The 19236-nt window shown below is 44.2% G+C and overlaps 1 protein-coding gene and 1 long non-coding RNA gene across 3 annotated transcripts in view; one reads left to right on the top strand and one right to left on the bottom strand.

The window, feature by feature from the left end:
- Positions 1–19236, bottom strand: part of LOC105691023 (nuclear factor of activated T-cells 5) — a 43834-nt gene that overhangs the window by 16806 nt on the left and 7792 nt on the right. The window contains exon 1 of one of the 2 annotated variants that reach the window (XM_048659542.1): positions 4287–4404. The exons of the other annotated variant lie outside the window; for it this stretch is intronic. Coding sequence (XP_048515499.1) covers positions 4287–4389 — 103 coding nt within the window. The 5' untranslated portion in view covers positions 4390–4404. Of the gene's footprint in view, positions 1–4286; positions 4405–19236 lie in introns of those variants that run through there. 2 annotated transcript variants of the gene reach the window in all.
- LOC125502046 overlaps positions 17923–19236 on the top strand; it is a 15671-nt gene continuing 14357 nt past the window's right edge. Inside the window, exon 1 of the long non-coding RNA XR_007279859.1 lies at positions 17923–18171. This is a non-coding gene — a long non-coding RNA (uncharacterized LOC125502046). The remainder of the gene's footprint in view (positions 18172–19236) is intronic.

The raw sequence follows: 19236 nt of genomic DNA, 5'->3' as shown, positions 1-19236 counted from the left end.
CGAGATTTTTCAAAACGATTTTTTCAGCTGAAAACTCCGACTCTACTCGAACTTGAACTTTGACCCGTCGTAGCCGAAATTCCTCCCTATATTTCAAGGTCTCGGATTTTTTTTAGCGCTTTCTGATTCCTAATTATATACCAAGTACCTCGTGACCTGTTGATTTTCCGTACACCGAACTACAAATTTTTTACTCAAAATCAAACGCATTTCCGATTCCCGGAAAAAGAAGCTGTAGACGCCGTCCCGTTCGAAAAAAAAAGAAAATTCACTCCTGAATACGACCTTGACACTCTGACTCCGAAAACAAATGAAAAACACCGTCTCTCGCTTTGAACGCTTTAAAGAAAAAAAAAAAAGAAAAACGAAAAAAATGACTATGAATAACAAAGAAAAATTCAACCGCCCAATCGGCTTCGAGATCCCGACGATTTTTCGAATATCTAACCACGTGACGTCCCGACAATCGCCGAACGATAAAAATCCGCCTCTCGTGATTGGCCGAATCATTCCGGTCGCCGAGTAAAATCAGATTCGAATCAGAACCGCGAACCCTCCGATTCCTCTGGCGAAAAACTGGCCCAACCCAACCCGACATAACCTCAAAGAATCGGAGGGCCTCCGACTACGCGCAACACACGTCGTGTGGACAGAAATTTCTAAAATGACTCGGGCGATTTCTGTGCAGCGAGACTAATTAACGTACGGCTAATTAATCGTCCGTCATTGGGCGCGTGTGATCGTAACTCGGGCGACGCACGACAAATAACGATTAATGTTAGGGATTTTTAACGATCGGACGGACGGACGGACGAACGCCCGCCGGAACAAGGTCATCGGTCGTTTGTGCCCCCGCGGGCCGAGCGTCGGGGAGAGGGAGAAAGCGAGAGAGAGAGGGAGAAAGATAGAGGGAGAAAGAGAGAGAGAGAGACGACAAATATTATAAACACGTTCGAAATGCGAGGGGAGAGAGGCGGGAGAGTCGTGGATGAAGAAAAAAAGAGGAAATTTGACGTTTGAAACAAAACGAAGAAAATAATGTACAATCCCGGTAGTGGACCGTACGGTCGAATCTTAATGACATGTGTGTAATATTCGTATGTACATACATCGTGCAACTTATTTTCCCAAGGCATAAACGCGCAACGCGCGTAATTAAACATTTGGACCGTCGCGTGTTACACGCGCCGTCGTGCGTTGCACGTGTGTACATTCGAAGTAAATACGTGTACATATGTATGTATTTACATACGCGTCGTGCACGTATTTAATATATGTATATCTACTTGAATCCGGAGACGCGTAATCGAGGGTCGCGTGCGCCGAGCTTAAAAACCCGTAATAAACATGATGCGTACGTATTATACATATAGGTGTGCGTTGCGAGGCGGATCGAAAATACTAGAAATTGTTGGCGATCCCCGAATATCGAAGACTTTCTGAATTTTTTTTTTTTGGGGGGGGGGGGGGGGGGGGGGGGGGGGGGGGGCGATGCACGCTCAAAAACGCCATTTTTTGAGGCTTGAAATTCACTGTAACGCTCGTAAATGAAAAAAGATGCTCCCAAAAATTTTGAATTTTTTACGCAAGGTGCCCAGATGCGTACTCTTTCGAAGCCACGTCCGATCAATATTAATAAATTGTTGGTATGTTCGAGAAAAATTTTCGAAAATCAAGATTTTCATGATTTTTTAATCAATGTGCTTGAACATTGGTGTTTTTTTATTCTTAAACATTTTTGTATGTCTTCCAGGTTTTTTTTTTTTTTTCATATATACCTACCGATGCCGAGATTCAGCACAGAAACCAGACGGACGACGTACAAAAATGTTTGAGATTAAAAAATACCAATATCTATGCGTATCGATTGAAAAATCGTGAAAAACTTGATTTTCGGAGATTTTTCTCGAAAGTACCAACCATTTATTAATATTGATCGGTTGTGGGTTCGAAAGAGTACACATCTGGGTACCTTGTATAAAAAAATCAAAATTTTGGAGCATTTTTTTCCGTTTACGAGCGATACGGTGAATTTTATGCCATAAAAAATGGCGTTTTTGAGCTTTTCGCGCGCCCTCTAGAAAAATTCGAAAAAACGAATCCATCGGCGGTATCTTCGATTTTTGGGGGTGGCCAACAATTTTCAGTAGTTACTTTCGATCCACCCTATGGTATACATATATACAACTCGGGCCGATACAATAGTTTTACAAGAAATCAGGTATGTGTGGATAAAAAGAGAATAATTCATGAAAAAAATAATTAACAATAATTACGGCAACACAGAGGTTCGAATCAAGACGACCGACGAATAGGGACACCCGGTATATACAAGCGGACACTTCGCCGCGGTCGAATATGCCGTGAAATTTCTCGATCTACGAAAAAAATTGACCAGCGATCATCGCGTTGGAGTTGGAGATTTTTCATTCTATACGATAATCTGCAGTAGCTGCGAACAATAATCTATCCAATTATTGACAAACTTAATAAAAAACGGATTTGTTATAATTCGCGTTTGCATGTTATACGTAGGAAAGTACATCATTATATATATACAGGGGAATCGACGAATCGGTCTAGGCGTGTCAAAATTTTTTATTTCCAATTTCTTCTCATCGAAGCTTTTCAAATTTTTACTCGAATTCTTTCATATTTCCGGCACGCGCGGCTCCTTTAATCAAGGCGTCGCAAATTTCGTCTACACGTAGTACTCTATATACTCCACGCCGCGATCGGTTGGGATCCTCCCTCGCCACAGAATTCGATTCTAAGGTTGTTCCTACGAGGAAACTCTGTCCGTATAACTACGCTTTATGAAATATAATGCAGTGTACCGTATTGGAATTGAAATAATGGACGATACGACGACGGGCGTAATTTTCTCCCCGCAACAAGCGTACAACAGAGATCAGTTTCTCCTCTGGAGTATTATACTTCCCCTTATCAATACCTCGGTTCAAAGGTTTGTGCTGCACACAGTTTCTTCTGCTTTCCAGACCGTTAAGTGGCGATATCAATCGCGCTATTATTTATACACATGCGTAATTATTGTACAGAGGCTATCGCGCGAGCGTACATGTAATTTTGAAAGAAACCAAATAAAAGAGAAAAACAAAAGAAAAATAAACAAAAGAAAAATAAACAAAAGAAAAAGAAAAAGAAAAAGAAACAAACGGCCATTGAGATTCTCATTTGTTTGGTTGTATTCGATTTTTATTCCGCGCCATTCACGCGACGGCATGACTTTTTACCAAAATTAGGTATATACCAATAACGACGAAGCGGTGATTAGTTGCCTTCTTTTGTTTGTTTCTTTTTTTTTTTCTTCTTCTTCTTCTTTTTTTTCGGTTGTTCGGAATTACCGACGCGCCGATATCATCCGGAATCATTCGAAAGCCAATATAATCTTAATTCATCCGGATTTTAATATAAAGCGCCCGTAAAATAATCGATGGAAAAACCGACGGTGCGGTCTGCACGGCGCGCATCAATCGCGGTTAATGTCATTTGGACCTTCGCATATAATTTCGATGAGTCATGGCCCGAAACCGATAAAACGCCTCTCGACGCTACGGGGTACGCGATGATCTGAAAAAAAAAAAATGAAAAAATGCAAAACAACGGAAAAAAAGGAAGAATGAAAGAAGAAGAAGAAGAATAACGAAAAAACAGAGTTACGAGAGATTCGCGAAAATAACAACACGTATAATGTGACGTTTGGTGATCCGTGCAGATGATCATCGCGAACGCGTTGCTGCGCCTGCACTCGAGAGTCGTTTGTATAATAATAATAATAATAATAATGGCGTCGGATTATAATGTTATTCGATAATTGAATCGCGCGGCAGTGTAATCGTATTGGTTCGAAAATTAAAATAAAAAGAAAAAAAAAAGACGTGCGGCGAGCCCTCGAATTTCGATGTACTTTTCTTTTCGTCGATAGCTATACGTATTCCATCCTTTTCGAAATTCCGTTTCATAATATCTGAATTCTCTGATCGAAAATCGTCGAGTCCGAAAATCTCATTTTTTGATATATCGCGACCCGCAGTTCCGTTTTCGCGGAACGAAAATCGAAGATCCGGAAATCCCCGAACTCGCTGCGATCCGAGGAGACAATTTTTGGTGAAAATTCAAGGGTCACGTGAGAAACGACATATCCGCGATACGGAACGCGCGGTGTACGTACCCTTCGAACATTTTTTCTCTCTCTCTATCACTAAGTGAAATCTTGCAGGAGATTTCTAAAAAGACGCGACGTTCGTTATCACGCCGCTCCTAACCTGTGTAACCGCCACATCTACTTTTCCGAATCTTCTTCTTTTTTTTTTGCTTCTTTTCCTTTTTCCTCTTCTTCTGCTTCAGCTTCTTCTTCTTCTTCTTCATTTGCTTCTTCTGCTTATTCTTCCTCTTCTTCTTCCTCTTTTCCGAATCTTCTTCTTCTTTTGCTTGTTCTTCACCTTTTGCTTCTTTTTCTTCTTCTTCTTCCTCTTCTTCTTCTTCTTTTTCTTCCTCTTTTCCGAATCTTCTTCTTCACCTTTTGCTTCTTTTTCTTTTTCTTCTTCTTCCTCCTCTTCTTCTTTATCCTCTTCTTCTTCCTCCTCTTCTTCTTCATCTTCTTCTTCTTCCTCCTCTTCTTCTTTATCTTCTTCTTCTTCCTCCTCTTCTTCTTCTTCTTTTGCTTCTACTCCTTCTCCTTCTTATATATACTACAGACTCAGCGCTTCGAGTTTTATTCAATTCTCCGGAGTAAACGCCGTGTAAATATGCAGCGTTAATTCACGGTCAGTATTTAGATTTACTATTAGGTATTTCCGGGTTGGATTTCGTCCGCTAACTCACGTGACCGTGTGTACTGAAAAGAAAACACAAAAAAAAAAAAAAAAACCAACGAAAAAGAAAAAAACACGCGAGCGCGCACCGGTACATTCGGAAATACTCGGCTATAATCGCGACGCGACGTACTTACACGTTACGTGTTAACATTATACATATAATTTTCGCAAAATGGCGGCGATCCTATTGGGAAATCGGCATTTCCTTGACTCCGCTGGAGCATCGTCGGCTCCCCGTATCGTACGCACTGCCGATTGCAGTACAAAATCAACAACGACCTACAACAACAACGATCTGTAACGACGCACCTGATCCGACCTCACACCTAACCTAACCTAACCCAACCCGACAATCGTCAGCCTCGCGACTTTTTCGCGGTCCGATTCGAGACGCGCGAGCGTTTGTCTGAAAATTCGCTCGACCAGCGAGCGGAGCGCAACGAAACGAAACTCTGAAGGATATAAAAAATCTCACACACACACACACACACATGAAGGCGCACGACGAGGTACGTATACGTTTGCTAATGTTGGATAAGTTTTATATCTGATCGAGTAAAAATGAGTGTGCACATTATCTCCGCTGGCTATAGCTCGCAACGTGTTATCTCGTGTGTTATGTATCGTTCGAATATAATAATATACATATATATGTTTATATACATATATGTATGTACATATCTAAACGCGGTATAAAAAATGTTGTACGATAATTATTTATGTAACCGATATACAGATGATACGGTGATCCGTAAACGGATTAGCGGATCGTAAGCGAATCGCTTAATTTAGAAACGACTCGACCGAACTCCGATGGTCGCTGATTGCGCACGCCGCTAATTAATAACGCGTGTGTTTAGAAAACGGGAGCGAGACTAATTTTTATATTCGGACATCGACGCAACGACGACTACGACGACTACGACTACGACGACTACGAACGCTGAGACGATAATAACAATTAGCGTTGCACGCCGATAAGAAAAAAAAAAAAACAACAAAAAAAAACGCAACAAACCTCGAGAAATATATCTCACAGAGCGTTGTTATAATATTGCGGAGGACATCGCGTAATCGCATTTTCATGTCGTATACACACACGCACACAGATATCGATATTCGACGACGACATTGCGAAACTCAAGGAAGGTCGGACTCGTCGTGCAGGGAGGCGAGAAAACAAACGACGGATTCGGGTTCCCCCGCGATCATCGCCGATCGAGAATCGAACGAACGACCAATCCAACCCCCGAAATAAACTCGTCGGCTCGACGCGTACCCGAAATCGTCGCTGCGAAAAGAAACGAAAAAACAAGAAACAACGTCGGACACATCGGAAAACGGGGTAGGTACCCACCCGCCCGTGTATCCTCGCGCGCGTCACGTGGGGAAAGTATAAACAAAATGGCGGCGCCCGCGCGACCCTCAATCGTCTTCGTATCGAGATCCTGATCGATCTAATCGGAATTTCGAACGACTCAACATCCGAAGTTCCGGGAAAATCTCATGGGAATCCGTCGCGAGAGACTCAGTCGACCCGTCGACGCCACAAAGTCCAGGTTAGGTTATAGATTTGGGAAAAAGTGACGCGCGGGTCGCACGCAGTTTTTGGAAGCCCGGAATTCGGCGGGGTCCGAAAATTCGCTCGATCCGGCGACGGAAAACGGGGAAAACGCGTGACTGCACGATCGATATTTCGAATGCCGTGAGCGGGACGGCGCGATCGTTCGATTACGAACGAAGGGAAGGAGACTCCAAAGGTCCGGCCGGGCGTCGGGACGACCGTTGAACCTGACGAGAGCCTTCCTCCTGGTGTCCGACGACGACGACGCCGAGAACAATGACGGACGGGTCGGTGAGTAATAACCGCGTACAATATAGTGTATAAACTTTCCGATAATTATATTCTCGGTGCAGTGTATTAGCCGTTATCGATGTCGAGTGTGCGCCGCTCCCCCGCGCCTTCTCTGAAACGACGAGATTTATTCGCGAAAGATCGTCCGGCCGAGAGACAAAGAATAAATATCTGTATATCTGTATAGATGTGTGTATGAGTTTCGTTGGGGCGGGGAGGCGCGATTATTGGCGGAGGACGTTGTCCCTTCTTCTCTCTGTCCGCATCATCATCATCATCGGCGTCGTCGTCGTCGGCCGTCGCGATCGTCATCGTCGTCACTACCGTAATGTAAACCGTCATCCTCGTCGACGACGCGGTGCTTCGTAAACAAAATGGCGCACGTACGGTGGGATTTATTAATGCCCCGCAATAATCTACCGCATATTATATTATTACGCGTTGTACGTTGTGTTATGTCGAATATGCGTGTGTGTCGCGTTGTACCGCAGGAGCCAGAAGCTGCAGGGCGTATGGATCGGAATTAAGAAAATGTCCTCCGATCGGATAAAATATATATATAAGCGAAATGCGTGTTACATATGTAGATCTACGTGGGAAAATCGAAAGGATACGTTTTTTTTACTATTTTTTCGTTACTATTTTTTTAGATCCGCCATTTTGACACGCGAAAAAATTGTGTTTTTTCGTTTTCTCCATTTATACTGATCTGTATGAGTACACTCTAGATACTCGTATCTGAGACGATTGGAGGAATATTTTTTTTTTTTGGTTTTTTTTGTCGATTTTTTTTCTTGACGCCAAATCAGAAATAAAAGAATGTTCTCCGATCGGCTGAAATACGTGAGTGAAATTAATACGTATTAATATTGATTTATATGAGGAATAAACGAAAAAACACTATTTTCTTAAATACGCCATTTTGGCTCTGGAAAAAGTTGCGTTTTTTCGTTCTCTCCGTACACCGATCTATATGTACATTCCAGATACTCGTATCTGAGTCGATTGCAGGAATATTTTTTTGTTGTTGTTTTCCTTTTTTTGTTTGTTTGTTTTTTTTTTTTTATGCGCCCTTTTGGCTTCAATGACGCGATACGGTTTTGCGCTCCGTTAACGCGGGGCAAACGCTCGCATCTTATTGTCATACACGGTGCGATATGCGTATTGTACAGTATAACGTACAGCGGTAGGGAGTACACGAATCACAGCACGCACAAACACACGTGTAGGGCGGATGCCGTAGATTATTTCACGGATGGGGTTGAAATTCGTTAGACGAGAAGAAAAACAATTCGCAAGACGCAACGACGACGGGGGATCGAAAATTATAGCTGAAATTTTATACGCTCGGCGACAAAATTGAGGGCGCGCCCGATTTTCGAAATGCCGTACTTGATGAGAAATTTGAAAAAAAAAAAAATCATTTCCATGTGAAGATTTTCAAAAGTAGAAACTCCGACTTGGAGGCAATTTTTGAAAATTCTTTTCAAGATCATTTTCATTTTTTATCCCGTGCCGAGTCGCGAAACTTGAGAAAGAAAGAAAAAAAAAAGTTTTTTAAAGTTCTCGCCACACGGAGCTTGAAGAAAAATGGCGGAATACTTTTGCGACGGCCATTTTGTTGCCCGAAAGTCTCCTCTTCAAAATGGCCTCCGAATAAGTTCCACGCTGCACGATTTTGTGAATATTTGTGAAAAACTCCGAAATTTCTGCTTACTTTTTTCTCAATGCGCCAAGTACAATGAAATTATAGAAGAGTCCTAAGTATATATCGGATCTATTTTAAAGTATAGCAAAGAATTAGTGGAATCTGAAGTAGAAGATTCTAACGAAAACTAACTTCTCCAAAACAAGAAACAGGCGACGGAAGTAGAAATACGAATGAGAAACAAAAAAATGAAACGCGCGACTACAATAAAAAAAGCAAAAATCAATAATCAAGGAGGAAAAAATTTAAAAAAAGTTTAAAACGCGTTTTAAAGCACCTCCACCTGACCTCCTCGTCGGTGAAACTTGTGATTGGATTTTCTAGATCGAACCCAATCGATCGTTGCTGGCGAATCGCAGTACACGAAAATTCAACAAGATAATACCAATTTCCAAATGCGAATTCCAGATCATCGACGCAAGTCTGACCTTGAAACGACCCCGAAGGATCGCCATCTTTTGAAAAATGACGAACAACGGTGACGAACACCACGGGACACGCGCACGTTCTCGATCGTCGCCGAGTTTCGGGTCAAGTTTTCATTTTTGGCAACGTCCAAAATTTCGAGGGTGGCTTACGGCTCGGTGAGTCGCGACGATCGCCTCTCGTCGGATGATACGACGATTAATCGACGGATTCTAACGATCCGCATGTGTCACCGGTAGGGAGGGAGGGAGGAAGGGAGGGAAGCGTAGAGCGTGGAGCGACAACGTCGTTGCACCGCTCTCGCGCGACGATGTCGTTGCACGCGTCGTTAAACAAAATCGGACGCTACTTCGGTGGACGATGACCCCCTCCTTTTACCTCGTCCTGCACCCCCGACGCAAAGCTCGTTATTTACTCTCGTTACGACGATCTCTTATGTACGAGCTGTACGCCTCTAGCGCCGCCATATTTGTGCCTTTTTGTTTTGCGACTGTTTGTGTTTTTTTTTTTGTTTTTCGTTTTTGTTTTTCCCTTTTCAGTAGCCTGTACCCGAAATCTTGTCGACGTACGTCGCTCAAAATTAACTCCCTGAATTTTGGAGCCCTTGATATCTCAGGTTCAAGGACTTTCCCTAGAGGGTGGAAAGGTTAGGTATTTTTCATCTTTTTTCAAACTCCCTTGACTCTGCGGCATTTTGAGATACACATCGTATCGGTTTTGGTCTCACGTCAGCCATATTGAAATTTATTTTCATTCATCCAAAAATTTTCGTTTTTTCGCCGTTATCTCCGAAGTGATCGACTTCAGCGAAATAATACTCGGGGGAGAATTTTGTTGGAAATTCAATTTCCAACAAAAAAGGTCCTTTGGACCGGAGTGCTGCGGTCGATATTTCTCGAGATATCGATTTTTAACTTACTTGCGGTGTAGAGGACGTGACAAAAAAAACCATGCAACTCTACTTGAAATTTAATTGGCGCAGGGATATAAAAAATTTCGGCGCGTAATTCGCGCGATTTGATCCGATAATCGGAGGTCCGACGTTCGGTCGACTTGGCCGCGTTGCCGCGGTTGTCTCGGAATCGGTTCGGGATCGGGTAGCCGAAGGTGAGAAAAAGACTGGTGAGTTTGTTTACTTGGTCGGAGGCATCCGTCTACGCGTCACGGTTCGTGACGTCATAGAAAAAATAAAGTAGTCGAAACTGATATCATCGCGGCGAGCGCCCAAGCGAGCGACGCGCGAGTTCCACACACTCGGACGATTTGTACGCGCTTCGATTTTGTGAAGGTCTTTTCATTGAATTCCGCCGGGATCGAGCGAACGGATGAAATCGCATCATATAAAAAAAAATAAAGAAAAAAACAAAATTCCAGTAAAATACATAAATCTGTTGGAAAAACAAAACTGAAACAAAAAAAAAAAAAAACAATTCTTTTCAGATGTACGACCTTTTGGTTTTGAGAAATAAACTTCTTGATGCCAAAAGGGTGTACCGTTTTTGTTTTTTTTTAATCTTATCGATTATTAGACCGAAAACTAGAAAAAAAAAATTACAAAAATGGTAAAAATACTTCTTAACTCGAATTAGTACTTGAAGAAAAATATTTAATCGAATGAAATAGAAGAATTTTTATTTGTTAAAGCCAAAAGGACGTATCTTTTTTGTTATTTTTTTTTCAAATCTCATCGATTATTAGGCCCAAAATTAGAGAAAGAAAATGACAAAAGTGGTAAAAATACTCGTCGACTCAAATTATTTGAAAAAAAGTATTTAATCGGATGAAAAAAAAGAATTTTTATTCTTAAAGCCAAAGGGACGTATCTTTTTTGTTTTTTTCTCAATCTCATCGAATATTAGACCTAAAGCTAGAAAAAAAATAATTAAAAAAGTACCTCGAAAAGTACTAAAAATACTTCTCAACTCAAATTAGTATGTGAAGAAAAATATTCAGTCGAATGGAAAAGAATAATTTTTATTCTCAAAGCCAAAAGGGCGTATGATTTTCGTTTTTTTTTTTTTGTTTTTAAATCTTATCGATTATTAGACCTGAAACTAGAAATTTTTTTTTTTCAAGTGGTCAAAATACTCCTAAACTTAAACTATTCGAGAAAAAAGAATATATGTTCGAATGAAGAAGAATCCTTATTCTTGAAGCCAAAAGGGTGTATCTCAAAAAAAAAAAAAAGCAAAAAAAAATTCTCGTTTTTCCTACAGACGTACGTATTTCGTTCGTATTCGAGTTGATCGGAGAATCTCTTCTGTTTTTTTTTTACACGCCCTTTCGGCACACGTGTATCAGTACAACGCGAAACGTGAAACGTTTCCAGTTCATTTTGTACCCCCGTTAGAAAACCGGCGCGCTTTTCAAACGTTTTCTAACCAGAAATTCGAGGCGGTATCCCACACACGACAGTCGACGTCCTCGAGAACGAGGCCGGTCGACGGGCTCGTGAAAATCCGTCGAAATAAATCGTCGAGCGGCGGTGTATACGCACGAGATCTACGCTATGAAAAAAACACGTGCGAAAGATACGCACCTCGAGGTCGTCAAGCGTCGGCGTAAAACCCGACGACCGAGCGATCTCTGCGGCGAAATAATCGAGCGACGCACGCGTCCGCGCGAACGGGTCCGCCAATGGAAAGAACTGCGGGGATCCGATCGGCCGATACCCCTGCGGAACGCGCGTCGCGGAAAAAGCGAAAGCTTACAATCGCACGAGAGCTTCGGGGTTCGTTCGTACCACCCGGTGTGCAGCCGGCTGAAACAATCGCAGGTTCCTTGAACCTAGAGGAGAAAAACAACGAGTTCGTCGTTCGATTTAAAAACCGTGTATATCTGTCGTCTCTCGCTTCTTCGCGCGGGACGATGCGATAACGCGCCACGAGCGATGTAGAGGAGAAAAAAACGATGAGAAAAAACAGAAAAAAAAAAAAAAAACCTGCGCGGTACAGGAGAATTCGTGACGTTTCCCCGAATGGCGTAAAATAAGGGCCGATTTTTTCCGGCGAAGGCGGGCGATCGCGTGACCTGGATGACCGGAGAACGGAGATGAGAAAATGGTGCGGCTCTCGAAAAGAGCGGTTAGTTTCGCCGCGGGTTACGTACGCGGTCCGATCGCGTTCGGCCGTCCGACGGCCGTCGACGGTGTTTACCGATCGATTTTGCCGTCGGGTCGGTAACGCGCCGCTGGCAAACAACGGACTCTCTCGGGGCGCACCGGTGGCCTCAAAAAACAGCAGAGTCGGTTTCGACGTCGAACGAGGAAAAGCGACGACTAGGCGCGCGCGGCGCCGATTCCGAACTGGCCGCGTTATACAGGCCGATGAAAAAGAAGAACGTCAACAACAATATAATTAGAGGAACCGAAATAGCCGGAGAACGATCCATTAACGGTTATAACTATGCTGCGTGTTTACCGGTCGAGAACCTGGAACTTTTGAGAAAATAATTTTGGGGAAAGAAAACGCCGATTCATCATCGCCACGGGACTCGCGACGTTAGATGTCGGACCTGCACCCCGATCGTTTCGGAGTAACGATTCGTCGATCGCTCCGCTTTACGCCGATTCAGAATCGTTAGGAAATCAAAAAACCGTAGGGTAGCTTGATTTCGGCGATCGGTGACCGAAAAATCGTTTCGAAGAGCAATCACGAACTTGCTAGGGCACCGAAATCGTCTTCACGTACGGATTTTTCGATCGCTCCGTTTCATACCGATCCGGAATCCCTCGAAAATCGCGAAATCGTGAAGGTCGAGGTGTAGGTGGCTCGATTTTTGCCGATCGGTAACACAAGAAATCGTTCGGCGATCGGATTCCAAATGGCCACAGACTTAGTGGCACCCCGATTGTCTTCTAGTACCAATTTTTCGATCGCTCCATTTAATACCGATCTAGAATCTCTCGAAAATCGCAAAATCGTGAAGGTCAAGGTGTACGTGGCTCAATTTTGGCCGATCTGTATCCGAAAGATCGTTCAGCAATCAGATTCCGAGCAATTACGGACTTACTGGTACCAAAATCATCTCCGTGTACCGATTTTTCGATGGCTCCGTTTCATACCGATCCGGAATGCTTCGAAAATCGCAAAATCGTGAAGGTCGAGGTGCACGTGGCTCGATTTTTGCCGATCGGCAACCCAAAAAATCGTTCGGCGATCGGATTCCGAGCAGTCTTCACGGACTTGCGTCGGACCGGCAGCGGAATCGTTTCCGCGTACCGATTTTTCGACCGCTCCGTTTCATACCGATCTACAATCTTTGAAAAATCGCCAAATCTCGAAGGTCGAGGTGCAAGTAGCTCTATGTTGTCGATCGGTAACCAAAAAATCATTCGGCGATCGTTTCCGCGTACCGATCTTTCGACCGCTCCGTTCTATGCCGATCTAGAATCCCTCGGAAATCCAAAAATCGTGAAGGTCGAGGCGAACGTCACTCGATTTTTACCGATCGATCTGTAACCGAAGAATCGTTCGAAGAGCAATCACGGACTCACTAGGGCACCGGAATCGTCTCCACGTACCGATTTTCGGACCGCCGCATTTGATACCGATCCGAAATCGCTCGAAAACTACAAAACCTTTGCGTAGCTCGATTTTTCCGATCGTTAACCAAAAAATCTTCATCGAAACGATCGGATTCCGAGCAGCCCTACGGTCCGTCGATCGCTATAACCGATTTCCGGATACCCGAAGGACGAAGATTCAACCGAAGCACGCTGTAATAATCGGTGCGTTCGAGATACGGGCGAGCGGGAAGGTGCGCGCGCGATGTGATTCAGTGGCATCGAATGGCGGCGTGGAGCCGATTACCGGGTAACCTGGTTACCTGGTTGCGACGATCCACCGCGGCGTTGCTCGCTACGCGGATTATCCGCGCCGGACAAGCGCCGTCTGCGTTACGTTCGAGCGAGAGAAATACCTCGGGGAATGTTTACGAATAACAGCTGAAGCGACAACACGATCGTTCGAGCGACGACGCGTTCGTGTGGAGCGCCGACCTTGTACTCCGTCTCCTCGTACGAGTCACCGGCGAGAAAGAAGCACACGACGAACGTTCGCCTTCCGATCTCGCGGTAGCGAGCGCGAGATCTCTACTCTAACGCGTGTAACGTATAATAATGAGTCTCGCGGAGAAAACAAACGCGCGACGGCGAATGAATGAGTGAAAAACGAGAACACGCGGTATCTCTGTGTTGCGAATTATGTGTACGCGGGAAGGAGAAGAAAAAAAATTCCTCGGAAGTTCCTACCGTGCCGCGCCTGAAATCGGTAACGATGGGAAAACTGGCGACGCTATATAGCGAAGATCGTGATCTCTGACGTTTTTTTCTAGATTCTGGAAAACCGCAGAGTTGTCTACACTCGGCGACAAAATTAACGGCGCACCCGACGGCACTCGACGAAATAATACCGATTTTCAAAATGCTGTAACTTGATGAAGAACGGTCAGAAAAAATCATTTCAGGAAGCATTTCAAAGGTTGAAACTTCGACTTGAGGATGGCTTTTGAAAATTCTTCTCAAGGTCAATTTTCACCCCGTGGTGTAGGTTTGAACGCCGAGTCGCGAAACTTCGAGAGGAACAAGTTTTTCAAAGTTCTCCACGGGGCTTGAAAAAAATCGCGAAAAACTTTTAAGACGGCCATTTTGTAGCCCAGAGTCTCCTCTTCAAAATGGCCTCCAAAAAGTTTTAGGGACGATTTTTTTACATTGAGTTATTCAATTCTTAGAAAAGGCACGTCATTGAGGGCAGGATCGACGTAGTAGGCGCAAACCAACCGCGCACGGGTCAAAAAATCGATCGATCAACCGCGTTTTCGATTGTTTAAAATTGAATAACTCGGTGCCAAAAAATCGCGCGTGAAACTTTTTGGGGGCCATTTTGAAGAGGAGATTTCGGGCTACAAAATGGCCGTCTCTAAAGTTTTCCGCCATTTTTTTCAAACTCCGTGGAGAAGTTTGAAAAACTTGCTTCCCCCGGAGTTTCGCGACTCGGCCTTCATACCTACACCATGGGGTAAAAAATGACTTTGAAAAGAATTTTCAAAAACCATCTTCAAGTCGAAGTTTCAACCTTTGGAATGCTTCCCGGAATGATTTTTTTCCACATTTTTTCATCAAGTTACAGCATTTTGAAAATCGGTATCATTTCGCCGTTTAATTTCGTCGCTGAGAGTAGTTCGTATCGAGGCTTGCACAGCCTGAATTAACTGGCGCATACCGATCTCTGGTAAATTCATGGTCACGTGATCGGGTAAAATTTTGAATTCCGAAACAGCGCAGAGTACCTTATAGCGATCGTTTCGTTAATTTCTCGCATTATATTGCATCGCTTTTGCGGGACGCGGTGGCGGAGGGGGGGGGGGGGGGGGGGGGGGGGGGGGGGGGGGGGGGGGGGGGGTGGGGGGGGGGTCGAGATACGGGCGTAAATAATATTTAACGCGATCGATTACGACCGGCTTACGTCAATCCGTACCACCGCCGCCGGTTCGGAGGATCGATTTTATTCGTGTTGACGATTAAAGAACAGAAAACAAAAAAAAAAAAAAAAATGAGATGATAATTTCAACGACGATGCACAGCGTGCAGGTAAACTTTAATCGGGTAACTTTCCTATTTACAAAACTTCATCTCGCTGCAGTTTCCGCACACCGGATCGGATCGGCGCGCGTTCGACGACGCGCAACCCTGTTTACAAACACCGATCTTCCGCCATCGTGAATTTCGGGTCGCGATCCGAAGCAAGGTTTTTTCCTTTTCCCAGATATTCATTTTTCGCGGCTCCCAGCTCGTTTCGTCATCCGATAAGAAAACAACGCCGAAAACCAAAGCCGGAAAAATCGCGCTCGGGAAAAACGAAAAACGTTTTTAGATCCTATACTACCGATACCTCCGAATACTACAACGAATTTTCCGATCGTTCGCCGATTACGACTTCACGGAAGCCGATCGGCTTTCGATCGGTTTCGAGTCCTCGAATTTCGTTTCTAGAAAAATCGCCGATGCCGCGCGCGTCTGGTTCTTATCGGGCGAACGACGTACCGCTGCGCACGCGACGCTGAGTTACGTCTGCCGATTTCTTTCTTTCTTTTTTTTTTTTTTTCTCTCTTTTCATTTTGTTTTTCGATCGAAATCGACTTTTCATCGATTTTCCGTTGTCGCGCGTCCACCGATCGACTGTGTATACTTCAGGGAACTGAAGCGAGTCACTGCGTAAAATTCCCCGACACGAATCATGTTTTCTTCAATTTTTTTTTTTTTCCCTCGTTTCGCTCCAGCCCGCAGCAGATTCTAGAAAATTCGATGACTTGATCCGTTCCGTAACCTACGACGATCGGCCGGATATGAATCGATTTTTCATTTTTTGCCTCCTACGACATTCGCGACGAGATCTGCATAATTTTTTCCGATTTTTTTTTTTTTTCTTTTTCTCGCAATCAATTACCGATCGCGATCGATTTATCGATTTTTTCCGAAATTCCTCACCGACCGGGAGTGTGTCGGAGGGTATTTTATGATTTGCGATTGGTTTGAATTCCTCCCTTTCGATTTCCGGTCGATTTCGACCGCGATCGGTATTCGGGCCGACCGATTTTCGATCGATTCGTCGATTCGTTTTCCAATTCCTTACCGATCGCGAGTGTTTTCGAGGCTATTTCATTATTTGCGATCGGTTTGAATTTTTCTCTCCTGATTTCCGGTCGGTTTCGACCGCGATCGGTTTCAGTCCGACCGATTTGCGGTCGTTCTGTCTATTTTTTTTCGCCATTTCTTACCGATCGCGAGTGTTTTTTTGAGCTATTCTCCGATTGGCGATGGGTTTGAATTTCTCTCTTTCGATTTCCGGTCGGTTTCGTCCGCGATCGGTATTACGGCCGACCGATTGGCGATCGTTTCTCTTCACTTTTTCGTTTCCTCAACAATTACGCATCGCAGTGTACGCCACCAATTATTCTCCGTAGATCCCACCCGCGCATCGTCGAGGCGTTGATTCCGTCTCACTTTTATTTGGACAACGCAGTCGGGAGTCCCGAGTTATCGACCTGGCCAAATATTTATCGCCCGTTTGCACCGATACGCATCCATATACACACAGGCGTCGTAGGCCGCGGCGGTCGCGCGACGGAACCTTTCCCTCATGAATATATATATATATATGTATATAATGTATACATGTGTAATAATCGGTGCAGGTACGAGAATCGCGATCAAAGGAATAATAAAAAAAAAAAAAAAAAAAAAAAAACGAACGAAGAACGAGAGAAAAAAAGAAGGCACGAAAAAGAAGAAGAAGCTCGACCGCGATCAAACGCCGTCATTCGATTGACTATAACATACCCCCGGTTACAATGAACCGAGCTTCTCGAAGGACGATCGTAAATAAAAGGAGTTTCATTTGTTTTTTTTTTTGTCTTCTTCTTTTTCTTTTCCTTTTCCTTTTTCTCTGTTCTTCACTCCGATTAGCGCGTTGCGCGATATCATGCCTGGCGCAACGTACCGCGCGTTACACGGTTTTAACGTCGACTACGCCATAGAGAGGAGGAATCGTTTTCATTTGTTTGAACAATTGTACGATAACAATTTTTCGTTCGCAGGTATACGACGTACTTACACACGCACACGCACACACGCATATATGTATATACCACGCACACGCGCCTTTCGCCATACGTGTGTCTCTCTCTCTCTCTCTCTATATTATATTATATGTATCTCCCGATACTGTTGACCCGCTACGATCGTGACGTAGACGCGTGCAGCGGGTACTATAGGGAACGTACAGTCTTCGTAGTTGGTTACGCAACGCGAATTAGCGGCGTCGCGTCGTCGTCGTAGTCGTCGGTAGTGGTAGTGGTGGTAGTTGTAGTGGTGGTAGTTGTAGTGGTGGTGGTTCGTCTCGGAGTCGTCATTTGAGACAATTTAAATTCAAATACACGTCGCCGCGTAGACGAACACGTATTACACTTGTATCGATATGCGTCGGTCGGACGGTCGGTCGGTCGGTCGGTCGGCATCGCAACGTTCGCGTAGAGCGCGGAGCCGAGGGATGAACGTCTCTGTGTAGCGCGGAGCGATCCACCCGGTAGGAGTTGGATAGTTGCTTTTGTTTCCCTTGTCAATCTTCGTTAGGCGCGGTAGAGGAGCGAAGGAATCGCTGATTATTGGCGCTCGCTCGCAACGCGCGAGCGGGATCGCGTTGTACTGTAACCCAGGGGTTCTCAAGCCGCCTGAAGTTGGCCGTGTCGGGTGCCGTACTCGTCGCTTTTTCTCGTCTCTCGGGATTTTTTTAAGGTTCGCCATGGGGAGAAGGAACAACCGATCGTGCGGATCGTGCAAATGTGAGGTGAGTTGATTCGGGATTCGATGAGTTTGAGAGAAAAAAAAAAATGTTTCCGAACAGCCTTTGAAATGAACGGAAATTAATTGACGTGAACTAAAGCAAGTATCGTAGAACTGCGTGTTGGTAGGAATTTTAGTGCAAAGACAAAATTAACGGCGCACCCGGCACACCGAATTTCGAAGTGCTGTAACTTGATGAAAAAGTGTGGAAAAAAAAATCATTGCGGAAAGCATTTCAAAGAATGAAACTTCGACTTCAAGATGGTTTTTGAAAATTCTTCTCAAGGTCAATTTTCGCCCCGTGGTGTAGGTTTGAACGCCGAGTCGCGAAACTTCGAGAGAAACAAGTTTTTCAAAGTTCTCCACGGGGCTTGAAAGAAATGGCGGAAAACTTTTAGGACGGCCATTTTGTAGCCCAGAGTCTCCTCTTCAAAATGGCTTCCAAAAAGTTTTAGGCACGATTTTTTGACGTTGAGTTATTCAATTTTTAGAAAAAGCACATCATTGAGGGCAGGATCGACGTAGTAGGCGCAAACCAACCGCGCACGGGTCGAAAAATCAATCAATCGACCGCGTTTTCGATTGTTAAAAATTGAAAAACTCGGTGCCCAAAAATCGCGCGTGAAACTTTTTGGGGGCCATTTTGAAGAGGAGATTTCGGGCTACAAAATGGCCGTCTCGAAAGTTTTCCGCCATTTTTTTCAAATTCCGTGGAGAAGTTTGAAAAACTTGCTTCCCCCGGAGTTTCGCGACTCGGCGTTCAAACCTACGCCACGGGGTAAAAAATGACTTTGAAAAGAATTTTCAAAAACCATCTTCAAGTCGAAGTTCAAAGCTTTGGAATGTTTTCCGAAATGATTTTTTTCGACATTTTTTCATCAAGTTACAGCATTTTGAAGATCTGTAGATATTATTTCTCCAAGCGCCGGGTGCGCTTCAAAGACGCAAAAATTGAATCAAAATCAAATTATAACAAAAGACAAAAGAAACGCGAGAAAGACAAATGAAATAAATGTACAGCGCCTCAGCAACGTGCAGATTACCTCGACTACCGCGTGCTCCGATTGCC

Source organism: Athalia rosae, chromosome 8 (assembly GCF_917208135.1).
Source record: "Athalia rosae chromosome 8, iyAthRosa1.1, whole genome shotgun sequence".
Lineage (NCBI taxonomy): Eukaryota > Metazoa > Arthropoda > Insecta > Hymenoptera > Athaliidae > Athalia > Athalia rosae.
This window is presented reverse-complemented; position numbering and strand designations above follow the sequence as displayed.